A 25035-nucleotide genomic window follows, 5' to 3' on the forward strand; every position below is an offset into this window, starting at 1 on the left:
TTGCTTTTGTTTTATTTGGACAAAACTGTAGACCACAACTCTCTGACCAATTTTCTAGTTGATTGATAGAGGCTTGTATATATCTGGTAAGTGTTAAAACATTTTTCCCTCTAGAAAATATGACAAGATCATCAGCATATAAGCGTGCCTTTACTAATGAACTAAAGGATTTAGAGATATCATTAATCGCAATAAGGAACAGTACTACGCTTAGTGTAGAACCTTGTGGGATACCGTTAGTTTGCGTTGTTGGCTCTGAAAAAACATTATCTACACGAACTCTAAACTGACGAAATTTTAGAAAATTTTTTATAAATTTGAGGATGTTACCTTTGATTGACCATCTGGATAAGTTTTTTAATATGTCAGATCTCCAAATTGTATCATACGCATGAGTTATGTCAAAGAAAACTGCTAAACACTCTTGATTGCATCCAAATGCTTCATGAATCTCGGATTCTATATCAACTAGATTATCTAAAGTAGACCTTGATTTCCTAAAACCACTTTGAATAGGGGTAAGAAGTTGTTTATCTTCTAGATACCACAGTAGTCTGTTGCTTACCATTTTCTCCAGAATTTTACATATAGAACATGTCAGTGAGATCGGTCGATAGGACTCAGGGTCTGATTTACTTTTCCCATGCTTAATTACTGGAATAATAATTGACTGGTACCAACTATCTGGAAATACATTTTTTGTCCAGATAAAATTGTAAATTTTTAGTAAGTATTGTTTACCTTCTTCTGGTAATGATTTTAAAAATGTAGCTGGAATGTTATCAGGTCCAGGACTGGTATCTTTTGTACAATTTAATGAATATAGTAACTCATCCATTGAGAGTATGGCATTAAGAGGAGAATCTGTATGATCCTCTAAATCTATGTAAGTGTTCTCTAAATTTTGTTTGTGTATTATGGACTTAGTAGAGATACTGTCATTACTGGAGTGTCTTAGATATGTATCAGCTAGTAGAGCGGTTATTTGTTCTTTCGTCGAGCAAGTAAGATTGTTATATTCTAAATAATGGATTGTATTGAAGGATTTTTTACCATTCATTTTATTAATCATTTTCCAAACTTCGGAAATAGGAGTAGATGAATTTAAGGACGAGACATATGTTTTCCACGCTTCTCGCCTACTTTTCTTCAATATATATCTACAGTAAGCTCTCTTTTGCTTATATTCGAGTTGGTTTTGAAGTGTAGGAAATTTTTTAAATTTGTTAAAAGAACTTTTTGACTCTCTGATTGCTACTTTACATTCTTGATTCCACCAAGGGACTGGAGGGTGTTTTTTTGGAAATTTTATAAAACCTACGGATAATTCTGCAGCTGTTGTTATAAGCTGAATAAAACTGGAAACTATATGATTAATACTTGCATGGTCATCGCTGGGAGGAGTTAGCTCAGATACGGATCGAGATATTAAAGAAGAATATAAAGACCAGTCGGCATGCTTTAGATTCCATTTATTAGACGGGATAGAAGAGGGAGTTACATTATTATTTGTTATTAATATTGGGAAGTGATCGCTTCCATGTAGATAAGGTGTTACTTGCCAAGACAGTCCAGGTTGTAAAACAGGGTCACATAGAGTTAAATCAATCGCTGAACCGCCACCTGTAGAGACATTAAATCTTGTAATACTACCGTCATTAAGTAAGTTGACATTAAGGTTAGTTATAATTTGTTCAATTTTACGCCCTAGACTATCTGATTTACTTGAGCCCCATAGGACATGATGTGCATTGAAGTCGCCTAAAATAATACGTGGTTGAGGAATTTGATTAAAAAGGTCTGATAATTCGCGAGCTGAAGGATCAGTACCGGGAGGAATGTATATATTGCAGATGTTTATTTTTTGAGGTCCTTTCAGAGATATTGCTATAGCCTCTAATTGTGTATTTAAATCTATTATTTCAGTATTATATTGGTTATGTACATAAATAGCTGTCCCTCCACTAGCCTGGTTTGCATTAAGTCTATTTTTAATATATGGTGTATAGTTTTTTAGTTTATAAAATTTCTGCTGTTTAAAGTGTGTTTCTTGTAGACAAATGATGGACGGTGTGAATTTTGACATTAGTAATTTGAATTCTTCTAGACGGGTGTAAAACCCGTTCAGATTCCATTGAATTATGGAGTTGAATGTTTTTAATTAGTGGGTGTGTCGCTAAAATCTGTAGAAGAATAGTCATCCTGTAGTTTGCTAAGCTTATTCCTCAGTCTTGTACATCGAGATTTCAAGTATCTATGTGATAGCACTGGATAAAGCTTTTTTAAGAGATCTATTAACCCTTCGATATCTTCCGTGTATATTTTAGCAATACTAAGTGGATCTGGAGATCCGTGAGCGTTTTCAAATAAATCTATTAGCTCTTCTTGACTTAAACAGCTACTGTTCGACTTATCTTGGAAAAAATTCACTGTACAGGTCGTAAGATCTTCAGCTACGTTATGATGGGTTTGGAGATCTGTTTTTGTTCTTTTGTGTTTTGTAATGGGTTCTTTAAAAGGACTTCCACCCTCTGTTTCAGGAGAAGTTAGATCAGAAGCATTTCTTTTAGGTGTTTGCCCTTCTGTTTGAGTTGCTGTTATAGTTTCATTTGTTTTAACCGGTTCCGTCACCATTGTCTGGGAGTTATCGAAAGATGTAGAGTTTTTTGGTGCGGGTGAAGTGATTGTTGCAGTGGAGGTTTGTGGTGCGAGTGCAGTGAGTGTTTCAGTAGAGTTTTGTGGTGCGGGTGAAGTGATTGTTTCAGTAGAGTTTTGTTGTGCGATTGAAGTGGTTGTTTCAGTAGGTTGTGAATTACTGATATGTTTAGTAAGTACGGGAGAATTTTCTGTTGGTTGAGTTTTATTTTGTTGTGACCTAATAGATTGATCACATTGTGATTGGGAAATGTTTGTTGTACTGTCATCGGTGGATTGATTATTAGAATTTGGGCATCGAGATGCTAAATGATTAGTTTGTTTACAAATAAAGCACGTTTGTTTTTCTAGTGAGAAATAAATTCGGTGGTTCGATTGATCGTGGTTAATTAATATTGAATCGGGAAGATTTTCAAGATTTTTAGGGGCTATATAAGTAAAACGTCGAAAACTAATGATATGCCTAAAACTAGGATTTGATGTTCCGATCCGTAGAAAATCTACTGGTGTTATTTGATAGATTCCTATCTTCTTGAGCTCATTTTCTATGACATTATGTGGTATGGAAGGAGGTACATTAGAAATTATTAGTTTTTCATTTGGAGTAATTAGCTTTCTAGCTTGAATGCGATGTTGATTTACTATTATTATCCCATTGTCTGTTTTCAAAAATGTTTCAACAATATTTTCTGAAGTGAAGTAGATGCATATACGATCATTAACAATTCGGGATATTGCAAGTATATTTTTGGGGTCAACTGAGTTGGCTACAGCATTCAGGTAATCCTCGATTTTTGAATTTGGAACTGAATTTAATACAACCGCTTGTTTTTTGGAAGTGAATAATATACTGGTAGGTTCATTTAAAACTGTTGAATATAACTTTGGTGAAGTAGTATCATTTTTGGGAATTTCTTGTTGAGGAAAAACATTTGATGATGAAGCTTCGTTCATATTGATCTACGGAACCTGAGTACGGTCCTTACACCAACACGCAATCATTGGTAATAAGTCGATTTAATTAAATAAATTAAATAACTTACAGTAAATGTCCAAGTATCGGTAATTTTTGTCGATAATTTACACTTTTCACTTTTAGTACTCAACGTTTATAAACAAACCGCAAAAACTAGTTGTGATTAAACTAATTAGGTGTTGCTTCGTTGAACGCTCGAAGACGAATCATCAACACACATAGCTTGAGTAACCATTTTATGTAAGTTTCGAGATTAATAATTAATATGATATAAGTAATATGCCGCTTAATCAGTATTTAGAAAGTAAATCAATTTATTAATGACACTACATACCTTACTTCATCCTTTGGCAATCTAAAAAATGATATTCCCTGACCCGTCTTAGATGAACACCCTTCACAAATACACGTATATCCAACCATTTTTAAAAATATAACAAAACTATTTAAAGCGCATGTACTGTCGAGGTTATTCAGGAACTGACAATAAGCTTAAGCCTACATACTAAGCGAGCTACTAAACTAAGCGATTACCCTTTTGGTAACTCAAAGTGTGAGGAGTTTACCAAAACTCGGTACCAGAGTTATCGCCAGGGTTTCGCGTCTGTGTTGGGTTAATCTGTGGTAATAGTATAGTATTTTAAATGTTTCCATCTGTTTTCCTATGTTGACTCTGCAACCTCTGCGTTCCCCGAATTAAAGCTAATTTTTGTCTCTTTGGATACGATGATAAGATTTTCAGTACGGTATAGGGTATACTGTAATAAGGTTTTCTGTGGAAAATGGCCGCAAATTAGGGTTGTCTATAGTTAAACCCGCGAGGTATCAGAGATAAAGTGAAAGAAAGCTAGCGTGCAACACTACTGGTTTGACAAGGTTTACAATATTTGATGGCGAATGCGAGGTGTTAAAGCAGAAACCTTGTCAAGCCAATGGCGTTGCGGGCTAGCTTTCTTTCACTTTATCTCTGATACCTCCCGTTTTTAACGGCGGACAACCATAATTTGAGGCAATTTTTTCAGACATTATATTATTCTCTAAGGCACTCAAGTTAAAGGCATCTTGGACATAAGTATCTTGGAGCCATAAAAGTCATAAGACTATAAATCATAAGTATCTTGAAATAAAAATAACTGAAGCCAATAACAGATCACTAAAAATAAACAATAGGATACAAGCCGGCAACAGATGTCTTTATGCCCTTCAAAACTTTATAAAATCGAAACAACTACAACAGTGCACAGTTTCTAAAGGTGCCGGTGTGGGATACTTGGTGTATAAGAGAGAAAGTATTCGAAATAGTGAAATAAAAAATAATATAAAATTTGTTATTTCATTATTTCGAATGGATACTTTCTCTCTCATATTTCTTCTTCTTCTTCAACATTAAGTAATCCAACTTTGGACATAGGCCTCCCCAATTCAATCCATTGTTTTCTATTTTGCGCCACTTTCTTCCAGTTGTGTCCTCCAATATTCTTAATGTCATCAGCACATCTCATTTGTGACCTTCCTTTGTTTCTCCTTCCTAACCATGGCCTCCATTGTTGTATATGTTATAGTCAAAGCCCGAATTTCAGGCACTCCTAGGTTTGACTAGGCAATCCTCAGGTCTGACTGACGGTCTTATTCAAAGCCCGAAATAAATCACAGTTTCGGCCTTTGACTAGTCAAACCTAGGAGAGACTAAGTTGGTCAGGCAAAGGTCGAAATCCAATTTTATGAAATCGGGGTTTGACTAGTCAAACCCCGATCAGCTATTAAAATGTCGTAATTTGTTATATTAGGTTTAATAAAACGTCATTTTTTAATTTTAATGTTTACTATTTTTATATGGTCGTAATTAAAATAAAAAAATTAGTGTTTATTCTCACATGTTCTCACATGTTGAGGCATTATGGAATTTAGATTTGCACAATACGTTAGACCTTTTACACTTACATAATTTTGAGAAGCATTTCTTATTTCAGTAGCATTTTATAAAGCCTTGTCCTCCAAATTTAGAATCTTTTGTACTAATTTCTCTTAGAGACAGCTTAACTTCGGGAACATCTTCGAAATTAAGTAAATTCTATTTGGATTCTCTTATTTGATTTCTTGAAAAAAGTGTGTTTATTTTGCCTTATTTCGTACCAGCTCTATATAAACCGTCAATTGTTTTATAGTCAACTGTGAAAGAAGATAGATATATTGCAATTGGAGAAAAAACTAAGTATCACCATAATCCTAACGAAGCCCCTGGACCGTCGTCACTAGGAGAGGAAGAAAATTGTCAAACAATTCAGATTACTTCTTCAGATGTGGTTTGTTGTATTTGCCAAAAAGAGAGCTCTGACGCACATGCGTGCATAATTTGTAGTCTGGTGGTACATGTTGTTTACGCTGACAGCACACTTGGTGCATACTATGAAGGTTTTGAAAGAAAAGTTACATGCATGCTTTGTGCACACACAGAAAAGATTAAAATAAATAAAGGAAAGGCGATTAAAGGTCTTTGTGCCCAGGCTAATGCTATGGAACAATTAAGTGAAAAAAAAATTCCTAGAATTTCGATCGGAAAAACTGTACTAATAGCGACCACTAGCTTTGATACAGCCAAAGGAGATGCTCGAAATATTTTGGTATCATACAAGATAAAACAATTATTGACGGTTTATATAGGGGTGGTACGAAATACGGAACAATAGACACACTTTTTTGAAGAAATAAAATAAGAGAATTTTCTTAATTTCGAAGATGTTTCAGACGTTAAGCTGTCTCTAAGAGAAATTAGTACAAAAGATTCTAAATTTGGATTACCAGGCTTGTATAATGACTCAACATGTGAGAATATACACTATTTTTTTTTATTTTAATTAAGACAATATAAAAATAATAAACATTAAAATTAAAAAATGACGTTTTATTAAACCTAATCTAATAAATTACGACATTTTAAGCTAGATCGGGGTTTGACTAGTCAAACCCCGATCTATACTTACTATACCCGAACATAATTTCTAACTCCTTATTTAAACGTCGTAGCACTTCAACATTGGTAATCCTTTGAACCCACTGAATTTTCAATATTCTTCTGTAACACCACATTTCGAACGCTTCTATTCTTCTTATGTGTTATCTCTTCAATGTCCAAGCTTCCATTCCGTATAGCAATATAGAAAATATGTAGCATCTTAGAGCACTCAATCTGAGAGGCAACTGAAGGTCTTTGTTTGTAAGCAGTGTCGTCATTTTTATAAATGCTTGCCTTGCAGTTTCAATTCGGACTTTAATTTCTTTGCTTTGGTCATTTTTGTCATCAACCCAGGTTGCCAGATATTTGTATGTCTTAACTTTTTCTATTTGGGTTTGCTCTATCATTAACCTTTCATTTCCATGTTCTGTTTTTGAGACAATCATAAATTTAGTTTTTTTCTTGTTTATTTTTAGTCCGTATCTAATGCAATAATCGTTAATTCTATTTAGCAATTCTTGTAGTGATTCCAGGGTGTCTGCCATTATAACGGTATCATCAGCGAATCTTATGTTATTTACTATTCTTCCGTTTATAGAGATTCCATCATTTAGCTCCGCTATCGCTTCCTGAAATATGGCTTCACTGTACAGGTTAAACAGTAGCGGCGACAGAACACAACCCTGTCACTCCTCTCTTTATATCAATATTCTCGGACTCCTGTTCTTCTATCTTTATATTGGCCTTTTGATTCCAATACAGATTGATGATAATTCGTAAATCTCGTCTGTCTATATCTCTGTTTTTCAATAATTCTATTAGTTTTTCATGTCGGACCCTGTCGAACGCTTTTTCGAAGTCGATGAAACAGGAATAAATATCCAGGTTCATATCTAAGCATCTCTGAGAGAGGACATTAAACGCAAACAATGTCTCTCTTGTTCCAAGTCCTTTGCGGAACCCAAATTGGGTATCATCCATATCATATTCTAGCTTTCTGTATAATCTTCCATGAATCACCTTTAGAAATATTTTGAGAGTATGGCTTATTAGTGATATTGTCCTATAGTCCGAACAATCTTTGACGTATATTGTTTTTGGTATTGTTACATAGGTGGACACCAACCATTTATGAGGGATTTTTCCGGTTTATATACTTCATTAAACAGATCCAGTAGGACCGGTAGAGTTTCATCGTCTAGACATTTCAGTAATTCCGCAGGTATTTCGTCTGGACCTACAGTTTTTCCGTTTTTTGCGTTTCGTATTGCTTGTTCGATTTCCTCCATTATGATCTCTGGTCCCGTTTCGCTGTCGATTTCTTCCGGTTCTTGTCTATTATCCTCAAACAGATCTGTTATGTATGTCTTCCACTTTTTTAATTTCTCTTTGACTTCTATAATAATTTTTCCATTTATGTCTTTAAGAAGGCCATCTCTCTTTTTTCGCTGTGTATTTGTGATTTCCTTTATTTTCTTGTGCATGTTAAAGCTATCATACTTTTTAGAATATTCTTCAATTTCACTACATTGATTTGCCAGCCAGGTGGATTTGGCCTCTTTTATTTTCTTTCCTATTAATCTCTCGATTTCCTTGTATTTAGCCTTACTCCTGCCTTTATGTTTCCTTCTTTCCTCCATTAGCTCTAGGATTTCTGAAGTCATCCATCTCTGTTTTTTTATTATTTTTGTGGGTAATATCTTCTTTCCTGCCTCTACTAACGTTTCTTGTATCACGTTCCATTTGTCATTTACATCTGTTGTTTTTATCACGTCTTGTTTGATTTTCTTTAAGTTATCATTTATTTCTGCTTTTAGCCTCTGACATACAGGTTCTTCTTTTATATTTGAGACATCAAATCGTAGTATATTTGTTTGTTTTTGGATCTTTTTCAGTTTTATCTTCATTACGCCTACTAATGGATCATGATCTGAGAATTGGATAGAGATTGCTTAATATAGAGAAGAGTGGAGACATGTTGTCGAGTTGACTAAAAATGACGAAGGGTAATTAATTAACTTAGGAACTAATCCTGCAGTGGGGTCTCGTACTATAATTTTTTTCGGCACGGCTAGAGAATGTTTTCATTTTATGTGGCGCTTAAATAGTTTAACCGTATCTGACTTATAGGCATTGTTTTAGTATCTCATATTTATATTGCCTTTATTATATTTTAGGTCTAACTGATATGAAGGTAGTAAGCCATCATGTAACGTTACCTGAATTGGGTATGGATTCAGTTACAGGAGTGGAAATTAAACAGACATTAGAAAGAGAGTTTGAAATTTTCCTTACCCCCAAGGATCTGAAGACAATGACTTTACACAAGTAAATAAGTGTTAATTTTTTGTTCTTATCATAACATAATTATCCAACGTTGGCGATAGCCATTACGAACGATTCGCGATCTTCTGTAACAAGGAATAATTGTCCTGAATTTGATATCTGATTTCATTCATAAATGTTTTTTAACCAAGAACTTTGTTTTCTTCGTACACTTCTAAGGGCGTTTATTTTGTCTATAAGGATCATTTGAAGTATCCTATATCGATTTCTCCTCACTATATGTTCCAGATAAGACATTTTCCGGTATTTAACAATCTTGAGAGACAATGAGACGACTTAACGCCTTTGAAATGTGGACCTATAGAAGAATTATGAAGGTTTCCTGGGTAGATAGAGTTACGAACAACGAAGTACTAAGAAGAATAGGTAAAGAGAAAGAAATTGAACTTACAATTAAAGAAAGAAAACTACAGTATTTCGAACATGATGCGGGGCGAGAAGTATGGCATCCTGCGACTCATAATGCAAGGAAAGATAGATGGCAGAAGAAGCATCGGAAGAAGACGAATTTCATGGCTGAAGAACCTTCGAGAATAGCTATGATGATTGTCAACCTCCGTAGCGGAGACGACACCTAAAGAAGAAGAACAATCTTGAGTAATTCTCTATCTTTCTTGAGCCTTCTAAGTACTTTCTCATTTGTTGTTCTTGCTGTCCAAGGTATCTTTGGTATCCATCTATGAATTTTGTCAATGTTAGTTTCAACGCTTCATCACCATACAAAAGTACAGAGCCCATATACAGAGTACAAAATTACAAAGTACAATTGCCCATACAAAGCTTTTCTTTCAATTATAGCTACTCCATTCCTAGTGTTAGTATTTCCTAGATACCACAATGTATATCATTCACTTACATCTTTCGCCATTTGTCCTTTCCATCTAATTTCTTGGATGCAAGCAATTTGAACGGAGGCTCAGTTGGCTTCCAGAACAGTTTACCTCAGGAAATGCCATCATTTTTAGTCAAAGTTTTCAATTTAATAAAATATAAAATAACATTAAATTAAAAACCTTATTCGGACCATTTTTTTGGTTACACCTCCTTGCTTGGCTTCCAAAAACGCAAGCCAATCGGATGCTGGAGCAAAAGAAGATCAGATAATTCGATGATTTGCAAATAACATCCCATCTGTCCTGCTCGTAAAAATTCCAACGAAAAATGGACCCTACCTTATAACCCAGTCTCTATATAGACATTTGAAATAACAAAAATTACGGGAGAGCCAAATTTTGGTGGAAAGCTAGGGTATACCATGACAAATAAAGTTTTAAAAGTCCCCATCGATCCCGTGTGTGCAATAAAAGTTATTCGGGGTCAAAGGTCAAAATTTGAGATTTTTTGGATTTTTTTCGAGAACGGTAAGTTTTATCAAAAAATAACCTTAAACCAAAGTTGTAGATCTTCAAATTCTATACAAAAATAGTCCTTACAATTTTTTTCCTAAGAGTTGCCATTCCTGAGATATCGCGATTCTAAAGTACATGATATGCACACGTTTCCACACCACCTGTGAGGTAGTGTACTCGGCGCGTTTTTTTTACCGTGGTTTCCCCTGTAGACCCACTCCACTAACTGTTTTGACAATTTTAGGATAATTTAAGGAAACAATACCGGTCAAGTTCTAGATATTACCTTATTATTGATATTGATTATTGATATTACTATTGATTATTAGGTTAACTAGTGTTTTGATTTCTTTAGATATTTTAATCAGATTCATATTCTTGAAAGTCTACTTCAACAGTCAAGTCTTCTTCAATTTCATCTTCTTCCTCTTCCTCTTGCTGGATGTTCAAAAATTGTTCAAATGTGACTGAGTCATTGGTCTCTTCATTAAAATCACAGGAGTCTTCCTCTGTTGTACTAAACTGGACATTTGAGCAAGACTGACCTTGGCAGTTGGTACACGCTAGAGAACACAGCAACCCGACTTTTTTACATCCACATATGGCACTACAACCTTTTTTTGCAATTGCAAAAAATAGTGTTAAGGAGTTTTTCTGGAACAGGTGGGAGTAAGGTTTTAATCGGTTCCAGAGTATTATCTATTAATTTCCAACCCCAGTCTTCTGTATTCAGTTCATTGCCTAGCCATGTTTGGACTTGATAATATACTCGATACAAATATTGAAAAGCAGATGCTGATGTGGGAGGAAGACATGATAGTTGTACTTGTTTCTTGTTTCGCGTATTTTTTACAAAAGTTAAGTATCGGTATTTATCAAGAAAACTAATTTTTTTTTGGAACTCCATAAACCGCAAGAGAAAGCGAATTCCTTCCGTAATTATCGTTTGCGGTGTGGAATCAAGTTCTGTAAAAACTTTACAGCAGTCAGTAAAATCTTTTTTTTTTTTTTAATAATTTAAGTACTGACATTTTGCCCCTTCTGTACATTGCTGACGTAGTGTCGCAGCCGGTTATCGCATGTAAAAATAAAATGTACTTTTGGCATTTGGGATAATCCGATAAACTTTTCGAAGAATATATCTCTGTTCGCTGTTGAGCCCTTCTAGGTTTCAGAAAATAAATAACTTTATCTACTGGAGTCCTTGCAGTAAGCAGTACTAACAAATCAACATCTTCACCAACTACAATTGTTGTGTTTGTTGCCTTAAATTGCTGTCTCAATTATAAGGACTGTGTCATTTTTAGCTTGTTTCACTTCAATATTCGCAGCTGTTAATTTGTCAGTTAACATGGAAATTTTTTTTTTCCCATAATCATCACTACGATGATGATAATTACAATTACAATCTGGTCATACTTGACCAATGAGCAATTTTAATCTAACCTAAATTATTACTGTTCCTTAAAATTAAGAGCTTGCCCTATAGCGTCTCTTATCTAACCTAACAAGATAGTGCACTATTCTAGCATACACACTAACGCGCACAAGCACTATGCTCTGCTTTTCACTATCACCTATCACTTAAACTAGTTCATAAGGTTTTGTCCTCTTCAGTCTTCTAACTTGCCCAGTAGTATCGAGGAGCTGGATTGCCTCAATATTCTCGTGCATGTGAAGTCGTTGCTCGTGACTTGCTGCCATCTTCTTGATGATTATTTCCACAGTTTCCATTCCTAGGTCCTTATGGAGATCACTGTTTGTAACATACCAAGGAGGATCTACAATATTTCTTAGTATTTTGTTCTGGAATCTTTGTATTACTGTTATATTACTTGGTCTAGTACACCCCCATAGTGGGCATCCATAAGTCCATACAGGTCTCAATATTTGTTTGTAAATTAGTAACTTATTATGCATCGACAGTGTGGAGTTTCTTCCAATTAGCCAATACATTTTTTTATATCTTATATTTAGTTCTTCCCTTTTTTTCTTAACGTGCACCTTCCAGCGTAGTTTTGCATCTAATGTTATACCCAAATACTTAGCAGTATCTGCATATGGTACTTGGATATTGCTGATTATAACTGGTATATATTGTATTTTTTTGTTGGTGAAATTAACATGGGCAGATTTAGCTTCATTTAGCCTGATTCTCCATTTTTGTGTCCACTTATATATTTGGTTAACTGCTATTTGGACCTTGTTGGTCGCCTCTTCACTTGTCGTCCCTACTGCTTGAATAGCTGTATCATCAGCAAAGGTGGCAACTGTGTTGTTTTCCAGTACAGGTATATCACACGTGTATAGTAGGTATAGGACCGGACCCAACACACTGCCTTGTGGTACACCTGCTCTAATTTCTTTTAAGTCTGAAAAACAGTCTTCTTGCTTAATTCTAAAATGTCGTCCTTTTATGTATGACTGTAAAAGTTTTGAGTACTGTATAGGTAAAAAACATTTTAGTTTGTATGTTAAACCTTCATGCCAGACTTTATCAAAAGCCTGTGCAGCATCAAGAAATACAGTTGAACAGACTTTCTTTTCTTCTAGGGATCTTTCGATAATATTTGTGATTCTGTGCACCTGGTCAATTGTTGAATGCTTATTTCTAAATCCGAATTGATGTGTCGGTATCAAATTCCTTGCTTCAATAATTGGTTTTATTCGCTTAAGGAGCAGTTTCTCAAACAGCTTCGATATTACAGGAAGCAGAGATATCGGTCTGTATGACGAAACCTCATGTGCTGGTTTTCCCGGTTTAGGAATCGTAATGACTTCCGCCATCTTCCATATCATTGGTACATATTTTAATCTGAATGCACCGTTAAAGAGGTTTGTTAATTTTACGATAGCTCTTCGGGGAAGATTTTTCAACAGCTCACCCGTAATTAGATCATAGCCCGGAGCTTTCTTCGGATTAATATTTTCCCTTATTTCTTCAAGTACTTCTTTTGGTGTAGTTAGCCGAATTTCTTCCTCTAATTGAACAGGTTCCTCCCATCTTTCTTCATCCCCTTGAGGTTCATTTGGTTTGAATGTATTTTCAAGATGTATGGCAAATAGCTCTGCTTTTTGTGCACCACTTCTGGCCCAGTTACCATTTTCTAGTTTAATAGGAGGAGAGTGCATAATAGGTCTTTTCAGTCTTTTAGTAGCTTTCCATAAGGAATAATCTGTACTACCGTCATCTGTTAGCTCCTGTAAGTAAGAATTAATCGAGTCATTCTTTAATTGTAGGATAGTTCTTTTGAGTTGTTGACTTGCACGATTTAGTTTAGTCTTATCTTGAGGAGACCTTGTTTGTTGCCAGATTCTTCTCAGTTTTCTTTTTTCAATTATCATGTTCCTTATTTCCTTTGGATAATTAACATGGAAATGAAACGAGATTTATTATTAATGTTAGCGAAAAATTGTTGTTGATTCGCTGGAACTGTTATATTTTCATCAAAGATAATCTCGGAATCCGATGATGTTTTTGTAGTTCGACGACGTTGTTCTGCAGCTTTAATATTCTTTGTCGAGTCACTGTAGCCGTCAAATACCACTGTCACTGTAAGCCCGTAATGTCTGCTAAATGGTAGACGCCTGTAATAAGTACTTATATTCACTTTAACTGAACCTTTAGCACTAAGGCCGATGCCGCAGTGCAGGAAGTTTGCTAGGATGGTGGATGGTAGATACCCGCCTGGCGACCATCCAGCTACTTATACCACGAATAATACAACGACGGTGGCCGCAGTGGCCTCCCACTACCATCTACCCACCCGGTGGTCCGCCAGGCTTCTATCCACCCATATCAGTCGTGTTTGATAATCCATCCGGGTAGCCTCGCTATGGACGAAAGCGTAATAAGTGCTGTGTATAAAATAAGGGCAATTTGGGACCCAGCAGACCCACTATGTGACGAAACATGGCTTAAAATATCTGTTTTATTTATTCTTTGCATTTGCATTAAAAAAAATCCAATATTCAAGTCAGGTGAATTTAAAATGCAATTTTTGTCTTTAAGTCGATTTTTCTCCATTTTCTGAAAAGTTAAGTGAGTGAGTTTTACCTCTAATATGACGATATGCTAAAAAACAAACCAAATGTAACGTAACAAATGAAACAAACGATTCCTCAGCAGTCAATTGGATACTGACTTCTGACTTCATTTCACTCTTTCACTGCGTCCAGGATGCAGCGACCCTCCACCATCCACCTTTAAAATCCACCCTCCAAGCCACCATCTAGCCTCCTGCAGTGCGGCATCGGCTTAAAAGAAACAGATAATATGAACAAGACCTACGGACAATACTGTAGCCATTGTTTACAATAGACAATCTGTTCTTTTTTAAACAATGGTGTAGTATAGCCAAATGTTTTTTAAGGCCACGTGGATAGAGGAAATTCAGTTTGGGACTGATTATCTTTTGAAGAAATATTTTCAGAATAGTATATTATACAGTGTGTCAATTTTAAAACTTACAATGGCTATATCTCACGAACAAAAGCTGATATCTAAAAATGCTTGAAATCCTTTCTAGGATAGTAAGGGGGAACTAAAATGACATGAAAGAGAACTCACCCCCATCAACCCCCTAGGCCCCACCCATCACAACCAAAAAAGTTTAAATTGCAAACCCCTACTTGTGATACATCATTGAAAAGGCTATAAAAAATGCTATTCAATGGTATAAATAATAATTATACAGGGTGAAGCAATAATTGTGAAACTTTGGCTTAAATGAAAAATTTAATAAGGTTTTGTTGAATTACAAATTTATTAAAAATGTCAATTAAGTAAATATTTAATGTGAATTCCGTTGTTTGGTAAACAATAATACATCCTATTTTCAAATTCTGCACGAAATTTAGCAAATGTTCTAGTAATAGGGCGACATGCTTGAGTAATTCTTTCTTGCAATTCCCCAAGTGAAGCAAGTTGAGTTTTATAAACAACTGTTTTAGGGTAACCCCGTAGAAAAAAGTAATATACTATCCTACTATAAAAAGTACTATAGAATGTACAAATAATAATTCTACAGGGTGTTAATATCAGCTGGCTTACTATGACTTTTGTATTTGTAATGCTATCGCCCGGACTATTATTTTAAATGGTAAGTGTCCGCTCGTACTTTTTTTTTTGTTAATTAAAACTTAATTTGCCATTTTTGCCTTAAATCAGTTGCTTATAAAACTTAACTTGCGTCACTTGGGAAATTGCGAGAAATAATTACTCAAGCATGTCGCCCTATTACTAGAAAAACATTTGTCAAATTTCGTGCAGAATTTGAAAATAGACTGTATTATTGTTTAGAGAACAACGGAACCCACTTTGAACATTTACTTAATTGACATTTTTATCAAATTTGTAGTTCAACAAAACCTCATTAAATTTTTCATTTAAGCCAAAGTTTCACAATTATTGCTTCACCCTGTATAATTATTATTTATACCATTGGATAGCATTTTTTATAGCCTTTTCAATGATGTATCACAAGTAGGGGCCTGCAATTTAAACTTTTTTGGTTGTGGTGGGTGGGGCCTAGGGGGTTGATGGGGGTGAGTTCTCTTTCATGTCATTTTAGTTCCCCCTTACTATCCTAGAAACGGTTTCAAGCATTTTTCGGTTTCAGCTTTTGTTCGTGAGATATAGCCATTGTAAGTTTTAAAATTGACACACTGTATAAAAGAGACACAAATAGGCATTTATACTTCTTGTCTAAGTGCCACATTACATACGTGGCTTATACGTGCATAATATAATGTATAAAGTAACTTTTAAAATCGCGATATCTCAGGAATGGTAACTCTTAGGAAAAAAATTGTAAGAACTATTTTTGTAGAGAATGTTAAGATCTACAACTTTGGTTTGATGTTTTTTTTTTTGATAAAACTTTGATAAAAAAAACCAAAAAATCTCAAATTTTGACCTTTGACCTCGAATAACTTTTGTTGCACACATGGGATAGATGGGGACTTTTAAAAACTTTATTTGTTATGGTAAACTCTAGCTCTCCACCAAAATGGCTCTCCGGCAATTTTTGTTATTTGCCAACTATTTTGATGTCTAAGTTGACCGGATTATTACTCAGATAAGAGTAATAATAATAGAAATAAAAATGAAGAACCACTTGCATTTCGTTGCAACAAGAAGCCAAAGCCGTTTTATATTTCAGTTCGTTAGAGAGCGCTACAGGCACTCTGACCGAACGGTTTCAAAACTCATTAAGTTTTCATCAGAGAATGCATATGTAGCTATCTCTAAACCAAACTGAAATAATTCAGACGACTAGCCTCGAATTGCAACTAACGAAATGGCTTGGGTATCATAGCGACATATGCTTATTAATAAAATATAAAATAATACATGGTATTAAATTGAAAATCGTATTGAGCCCATTTTTCTGGTTACACCTCCGTGGCTTTTAAAAATGCAAGCCAATCGGAGGCTGGAGCAAAAGAGGATAAGGGAATTCTATGATTTGTAGTTCACATCTGGCCAGAGCGCAAAAATATATTGCTCCAGCATCCGATTGGCTTACAATTTTTGAAGCCACGGAGGTGTGAACAGTAAGATGATCACAATAAGGTTTTTAATTTATTATTATTTTATATTTTATTAAATTGAAAACTTTGACTTGTATCTAACAGATGTCGCTATAACACCCATGCCATTTTGTTAGTTGCAAATCGAGGCTAGTTGTCTGGATTATTTCAGTTTGGTTTAGAGATAGCTACATATGCATTCTCTGATGAAAAACTAACGAGTTTTGAAACCGTCCGGTAAGGGTGTTTGTTGGGCTCTCTGACGAACTGAAATGTAAGACGGCTGTGGCTTCGTGTTGCAACGAAATTTAAATGGTTATTTATTTTTATTGCCATTATTTCATTGTAATTTTAATCACATTGGAGAAGGTATTTTCATTATAATGATCTCAACAGATAGTCCAGTCGGGTTAGACGAATAACAGGCCTAACCTTGCATTAGGAGCTGCCCCAAATTTTATTTTTCTAATCTTTAGGGAGGGTCAATATTAGTATAAATTTAATATCTCGACTGAATTCCACCGTTGCGTTTGAATTTTTTGACAAAAAGTGTAGAAACTGAAATTGTTGAAGATGCAATTTTCTATAATTTCATTTATTATAATTTTTTTAGTGCGGTCGATATTTTCCGAGTTATGAGGGGAAAATAGTGAGAGTTGGAGCATAAATATTGAATTATTGAATTATCTCGTTTATTATAAGTTTTACAACAAATATGTACCAATACAAAAATAAAGAGAACTAAATTCTACACAATTTTGGTCTCTTTCATTTTTTTGATAAAATTAATATTTAAGGTAGTACGTATGCGGTAATTGCGCGAGCGTAAGACCGGATTGATTTTATAGCAATTGTTTTTGTTCAATATCTACGCCATTTTCAACTAAAATTGTTCAAAATATAATTTCCTACAATTTCTTTTTAACAATTTTTCTCATGCGGTTGATATTTTCCGAGTTACGTGGGAAAATACTAAAAAGTGGTGGGGGGAGCATAATTATTGAATTGAATTTTGTTTCCGAGCTGCCCCAAATTTTATAATTCTATCCTTTAGGAGAGATCAATAGTAGTGTAAATTTAAAATCTCGACTGAATTCCGCGGTTGCATTAGCCGCCATATTGATTTTAAATGAGAACTGTTGTTGCTTAATATCTCCGCCATTTTCAACTTTTCGACATAAATGGTAGGAAAGAAAATTGTTGGAAATGCAATTTCGTACAATTTTTTTGACACAATTTTTTTATACGATTAATATTCTCCGAGTTAAGGGGGAAAATAATGGAAGCGGAGGGGAAGCATAATTATTGAATTGTCTCATTTATTATTAACTTTACGACATAATTGTACATTAACAAAAATAAAGAGAATTATATTTTATACAATTTTTGAAACTTCCAATGAAACATCAACCAAACTAAATATATAAAAGACATAAAAAACATTATATACATTAAGTTCACTTAATTTTATTAACTTGCGGGTTTTATTGGTTGAATTTGTCTGTCGATATTTTAAGTTTTATGTAGGGGGGGGGGGGAATTTTCCCATTTCCCCCCTTGTAGACCCGCCACTGGTTCTCTCGAAAAATTGTAGTAAATCGTAATTGCAACAATTTCAGTTCTTACACTTTTTGTCGAAAAGTTGAAAATTGCGGAGATATTGAACAAAAACAATTGCTACAAAATCAATCAGGTCTTACGCTCGCACTTTACCACATACGTACTACCTTAAATATTGATTATATCAAAAAATGTACGGCATCAAAATTATTCAAAATTTAATTTTCTTCATTTTTGTATAGGTATATATTTGTTGTAAAACTAATAATAAACGAGATAATTCAATAATTCAATAATTATTCTACAACTGAGGCTATTTCCCCTCATAACTCGGAAAATATTGACCGCACGAAAAAAATTATAATATATGAAATTATAGAAAATCGTATTTTCAACAATTTCAGTTTCTACACTTTTGTCAAAAAATTGAAAATGGCGGAGATATTGAGCAAAAACGGTTCTCGTTTCGCGGAATTCAGTCGAGATTTTAAATTTATACTAATATTGATCCTCTCTAAGGATTAGAAAAATAAAATTTGGGGCAGCTCCTAATGCAAGGTCAAATGCTATCCCGACTGGGCTAAGATTGTTGGTCATTTGATGCCTGAATCTCTTTCGTGTTTAATGTTTAATGGTTAATGTTAAATTGAATTTGAAAACGATAACATTAATAAAAACAATAATTAATTTTCAGATTAAAAGAAATACAACAAACAAGTGCCACGCCCTTAGAATATAATAAATTTGAAAATTTTAATGCAATATTATTTAACAATTTTAACGAAGACATCGAAGACATCCTCAAAGAAGTGGAAGTTCCACTACCTACAAAGGCAGAAGAAAATGGAAAGAACGACACAGTTCTTCTTTTCCCTGGCATTGATGGGTTTGCTAGAACCTTTAATACTCTGGCATCTCGATTAACAATGCCTGTTGTGTCGTATCAATATTGGAATAGCGTGGAGTACCCAAGTGTTCAAGTATTGGCAGAGTCATTATTACCGGTAAGCTGACCACAAGAATAAAAAACGCTAAACCCCAGCTAGTAAGATAACGTTACCTTAACGTTAAATTTAGGTTTTTTTGTATTGTTACGTAACATCTATCAAAAAATGACGTTAGTGATACGGAATTTTAACACGTATATTATACGTATGTATTTATTCGTTTCTGAAACGTGGCTCTTTGGTAGGTATTTAATACGTATGAATTTATTCGTCCCTAAAACGTGGCTTTTTGGTGGCATTGCCACCGTGGCAATCTCGTTTAAGATTGCAGCGCCATCGCGTATTTATTTCGAACCTTTCCAATAGACATTAATACACATAACCTTACATTTCCCTGCTTATTGGCTTAAAATCCTGTTTGTTTCTATCGAGTTATGGCAAAAAAAATCGAATTATGATTGTTGTGTGCCTCAATGTGATTCTTGGATAAAGCGTAATAGTAATTTATCATTTCATTCTTTCGCTAAAAGGATAAACAAGATAGAATTCTATTCAATGACAGTTTAGTTGAAAAACGAAATGTATGGAAATATCTTCTAAAGATGGGAAAGCAGCCTCGTCGTTATATGAAAGTGTGCAGTTTACACTTTAAGAATGAAGATTACTTTAAGGGTATGTTTATACAGGGTGTCCCGAAAAGATTGGTCATAAATTATACCACACATTCTGGGGTCAAAAATAGTTCGTTTGAACCTAACTTACCTTAGTACAAATGTGCCCATAAAAAAAGTTACAGCCCTTTGAAGTTACAAAATCAAAATCGATTTTTTCGATATATCGAAAACTATTAGAGATTTTTTATTGAAAATGGACATGTATCATTCTTATGGCAGTAATATCTTAAAACAAAATTATAGTGAAATTTGTCCACCCCATAAAAAATTTATGGGGATTTTGTTCCCTTAAACCCCCCAAACTTTTGTGTACGTTCCAATTAATTCAATATTGTGGTACCATTAGTTAAACACAACGTTTTTAAAACTTTTTTGCTCTTAGTATTTTTTCGATAAGCCAATTTTTATTGAGATGCGGCTTCTTTTTCAATATATTTACGTAAAAATTTTATGGGGGTTTTGTTCCTTTAAACCCCCCAAATGTTTGTGTACGTTCCAATTAAACTATTATTGTGGTACCATTAGTTAAACACAGTGTCTTTAAAACTTTTGCCTTTTAGTATTTTTTTCATAAGTCACCTTTTATCGAGATGTAGCTTCTTTTTCAAAATATACCTAAAAATGTAACTTATAAATAAAGTTTCAGATTATTGACAAGTCTCTATAATCGTATGTACTTAACCATATACAAATATGTGGTGGATTCGACAAATATTCAAAATATCTCGATAAACACTGGCTCATGGAAAAAGTACTAGGAGGCAAAAAAGTTTAAAAAACAATGTGTTTAACTAATGGTGCCACAATAATAATTTAATTGGAACGTACACAAAAGTTTGGGGAGTTTAAGGGAACAAAACCCCCATAAAATTTTTATGGGGTGCACAAATTTTACTTAAATTTTTTTTTAAGATGTTGCTGCCATAAAAATGCCACATGTCCATTTTCAATAAAAAATCTCTGAGAGTTTTCGATATATGAAAAAAAATCGATTTTCATTTTGTAACTTCAAAGGGCTGTAACTTTTTTAGTGTGCACTATTGTATATAGATAAGGGAGGTTTAATCAACCTATTTTTGACCCCAGAATCGGTGATATAATTTATGACCAATCTTTTCGGGACACCCTGTATATTAGATATATAAAGTAGCTATTAATAATTTTGTCTCGTCCTTTCACAAAGAAGTCAAATATATAATAAATGTATATTTCAAATATTTAATAAATGTGTTAGCATCATGTATGTAGTTCTATTTACACAATAAATTTAAGTCCTTCTTATATATTATTTATACCGAAAATTCAACTAGAAAGTGACGTTTTTGTGACGTTAAAAAGGTTACGTAGAAATTACGTAAAACTGTTACGTAACATCGCTGTGACTTTTATACGCATATTTTAGGTAAAATTTGATGTAACTTTTGACGTAACTTCTCCCAAAATGTTGACGTATGTTTGACGTCATATATACGAACAATGTTAGCTGGGACGCGGTAAAAATGAGTGACGCGCACAATATTCCAGCTACAAAAGAGCTGATATGAATATAAGGTGACGTAAAATTTTATTTTTATTTTAATTGAAAAAAAGATTATAGTTTTATTTTGAAATTTTTTCCTTTGCTAAAGGGTACCCCCCGTTAAGATAGGCAAAATGCCCTCACTCTCAGAATTCAATTTTTTTAATTTTTTTACGTTCTGTGCTATTAAAAAATGAGATAACGCGGATTTTTAGCTCGCCACCCCCCTTACCCCTCCCCCTCAGCCAAAAACGTAGATTTTTAGATTTAATTTTTTTTAGTTGGGTTGTAATTGATTTAAAAATTTCAAAAAATTCACACGTGTAGCTGAGGCTTTTACAAAACATGTCCATTTTTTATGGACCCTTAGGTCCAGTGTAAATAACCTCAAATATTTTTTTAAACTTTTTTAAAACCTATAACTTTTTTTTGGAGGGGGCTGCAGGTCCAATTTTCTTTGCATTTTGTGTATTTTTTCAAAAGCTATCTCTCTGATTTTTTTCAGATTTTTCCGTCAGGTGCGCCATCTTGAAAAATCCGGAAAACTGTTTTTTAGGGGGGTTTTGGGGATTTTCTCCATTTTATAGACTGCAACATAGATCAACTCACGGTTTTGTTAATAGATTAGGATGTATAATTTGAAATAACTGAGTATATTAGGATATTTAAAAATTGGGCGAAACACTTTTACACCCCCCCAAAAACCATGTTTGTTTACAAGTTTTGTAAGGATTTTTGCTGGTCTAATTATATTTTTTGAGGTCGATACAGCCTGAATATTTTTTTTATTTTTTACGTTCTATATGATTTTAAAAAATTAGGACTCACCGCAATTTTAGCCCACTTCCCCTATCCCGCCTTCCCCACAGCCAAATGTCAATTTTTCGATTTTATTTTTTTTTTAAGTCAGTTTGCAATTAAACTATAAATGTTGTTCTGAAGGAAGCTATTTCTTTGTGGCATTTTTGTAATTAGCTATTCTAAATGGGAAATAAGCCACAATTTAACTAAAAAAGATTTTATTTTCCATCTGTAATGCGATAGAGAGAATTCGATAATCTGTGACGCACTGAAAAAATGGTTTGGGACGATCTATATAAATTAAGTCAGATTAAATTAAATTATTAGAAGATTCAAGCAACATTTTTGTTTAATTTATTAATATTTTGTATTTTGACAACGACGTCCGTGGTGGACGTCGAAACGTTAATAAAATCATTTTTTAGTAAAATTGTGGCTTATTTCCCATTTAGAATAGTTAGTAATTATTAAATTATAAATTTCAAAAAATTCACACGCACAGCTGAGGCTTTTACACAACATCTATTTTCCGAAATGGGACGTTTCGATGTCGCCGGTTCATCGCCAGTCCATTTCATCGCCGTCATATCTCGCATTTCCTAGAATTCCTAATTAATACTAAAAATAACTAATAATTGTAACTGTCGAAAATTCGGAAATATATCAGATAGCCATTAATTGACTGGCGATGAATCGGCCGGCATCGGCATCGAACTGGCGACATTGAAACGGCGGCGATGAAACGTCCTAGACCCTCTATTTTCATGGACCCGAAGACCCGAAGGTCGAGTGTACAGATTATAACCTCATTTTTTTTGTTTTTTAGTAGGTACGTATAACCTTTTTTGTGTTTTGTGTATTTAACAAACCATCTACGTTTGGCTCATAATCCACGCTGTATGCTTGTCCCGTTAGGTAAATTATTCCGATTAATTTTTTTGCACAAACTTACTCAAAAACAGGTACTTATAACAAATCCACAAGGTACCAGGCAGTACAACGGTCGGAAAATTGTTTAAACATTTTTTTAAACGAATTCAAAAAATCAATTTTTCCACTTCGGACAAATTTGTTTTAGATTCTATGGATCAAGCTGAGCAAAAAAGTATCTTGTGACTTTTCTATAAAATTGACTGTTGTCGAGTTACATGCAATTTCAAATTTGAAAAACGCGAAAATATCCATTTTCAAGGCCTAATAACTCGATTAAAAATTATTATTATGAAAGCCATAAAGTGACCAACTCAAAGTTTAAAGCCTCCCCTGCAACAGCCTAAAGAATTTTTGTAATTATTTTATTACTAACTATTATTTTAGTAATTAAAAATGAGCGCTAAGCATGTATTGAAGCGGACGTACGCGAGAGAGAGAGAGAGAGATGTACAATATTCATTGGACGTTTTAAAAAAATATCGATTGGAAGTCAAAAATACGTTTTAAAAAAATAAAAAAGGAATTTTGAGGTTATATGTATTGTACACTCGACCTACACGGGTCTATAAAAAATAGATACATATGTTTTGTAGAAGCCTCATAAAAATTTTAAATAAATTGCAACATTAAACAAAAAAAAAATAGAAAAATTGACGTTTTTGTGGGGGCCAGGGGGAGGGGGTGTTGAGTTAAAAATGCGATTAGTCTTATTTTTTAATCACATATAACGTAAAAAAATGAAAAAAAATATTCAGGCTGTATCGATCTAAAAAAATATCATTAAGCCCGCAAAAACCCTTAGATAACTTTAAAAAACATGGATTTTGGGGGGTTTAAAGGTGTTTTTCCCAATTTTTGATAATCTTTAAATACTCATTTATTTTAAATTATACATAATCTATTGACAAAGCCTTGAGTTAATCTATGTTGCAGTATAGAAAATGGAGAAAATTACTTAAAAACCCCCTAAAAAAATAGTTATCCGGATTTTTCAAGATAACGCACCTGACGGAAAAATCTGAAAAAAATTGAGAGATAGCTTTTGATAAAGTACACAAAATCCAAAAAAAATTGGACCTGCAGCCCCTAAAAAAAAATTATAGGTTTTAAAAAAGTTAAAAAAAAATTTTAGGTTATGTACACTTGACCTAAGGGTTCATAAAAAATGGAGATGTTTTATAAAAGCCTCAGCTATACGTGTGAATTTTGTGAAATTTTTAAATAAATTGCAACCCAACCAAAAAAAATTAAATCTAAAAATCTACGTTTTTTTCTGTGGGGGGAGGGGTCAGGGGGTAGCGAGCTAAAAATCCGCGTTACCTCATTTTTTAATTTCACAGAACGTAAAAAAATTAAAAATATTGAATTCTAAGAGTGAGGGCATTTTGCCTATCTTAACGGGGGGTACCCTTTGAAGTAAAACGCGCCACAAAATAACCTGAAATCTCAAACTTTATCAAAGAAACTCTTTTGTGGCGCGTTTTACTTTAAATTTGGCAAATATTATGGAATCGTATTTCTAAATAAAACTATAATTTTATCTTCCATCAAAATGAAAATACATTTTTTCGCCACGTAATATTCATATCAGAGAATATTGTATGCGCCACTCATTTTTACCGCGTTTAGCGGTTTTTTAATCTTCTATCGGGAGATTTTCAAAGTTTTTTATAATTTTTATCGATTGTCAAACGAGGAGGAAGAAATCTATTGTGAAATTAAAGTTTTGTCATTTAAATACATTATGAATTCGTTATATATTATTAAATGAACTTAAATCTAGAAGAA

General features: G+C 33.8%; 1 protein-coding gene across 3 annotated transcripts in view; it reads left to right on the forward strand.

The window, feature by feature from the left end:
- LOC114325674 (fatty acid synthase) overlaps window positions 1-25035 on the forward strand; it is a 239338-nt gene that overhangs the window by 208657 nt on the left and 5646 nt on the right. For all 3 annotated transcript variants that reach the window (XM_050646364.1, XM_050646363.1, XM_050646365.1), the window contains 2 exons: window positions 8762-8912; window positions 19068-19377. In XM_050646364.1, the coding sequence (XP_050502321.1) occupies window positions 8762-8912; window positions 19068-19377 (461 nt within the window). The remainder of the gene's footprint in view (window positions 1-8761; window positions 8913-19067; window positions 19378-25035) is intronic.

Source organism: Diabrotica virgifera, chromosome 3 (assembly GCF_917563875.1).
Source record: "Diabrotica virgifera virgifera chromosome 3, PGI_DIABVI_V3a".
Lineage (NCBI taxonomy): Eukaryota > Metazoa > Arthropoda > Insecta > Coleoptera > Chrysomelidae > Diabrotica > Diabrotica virgifera.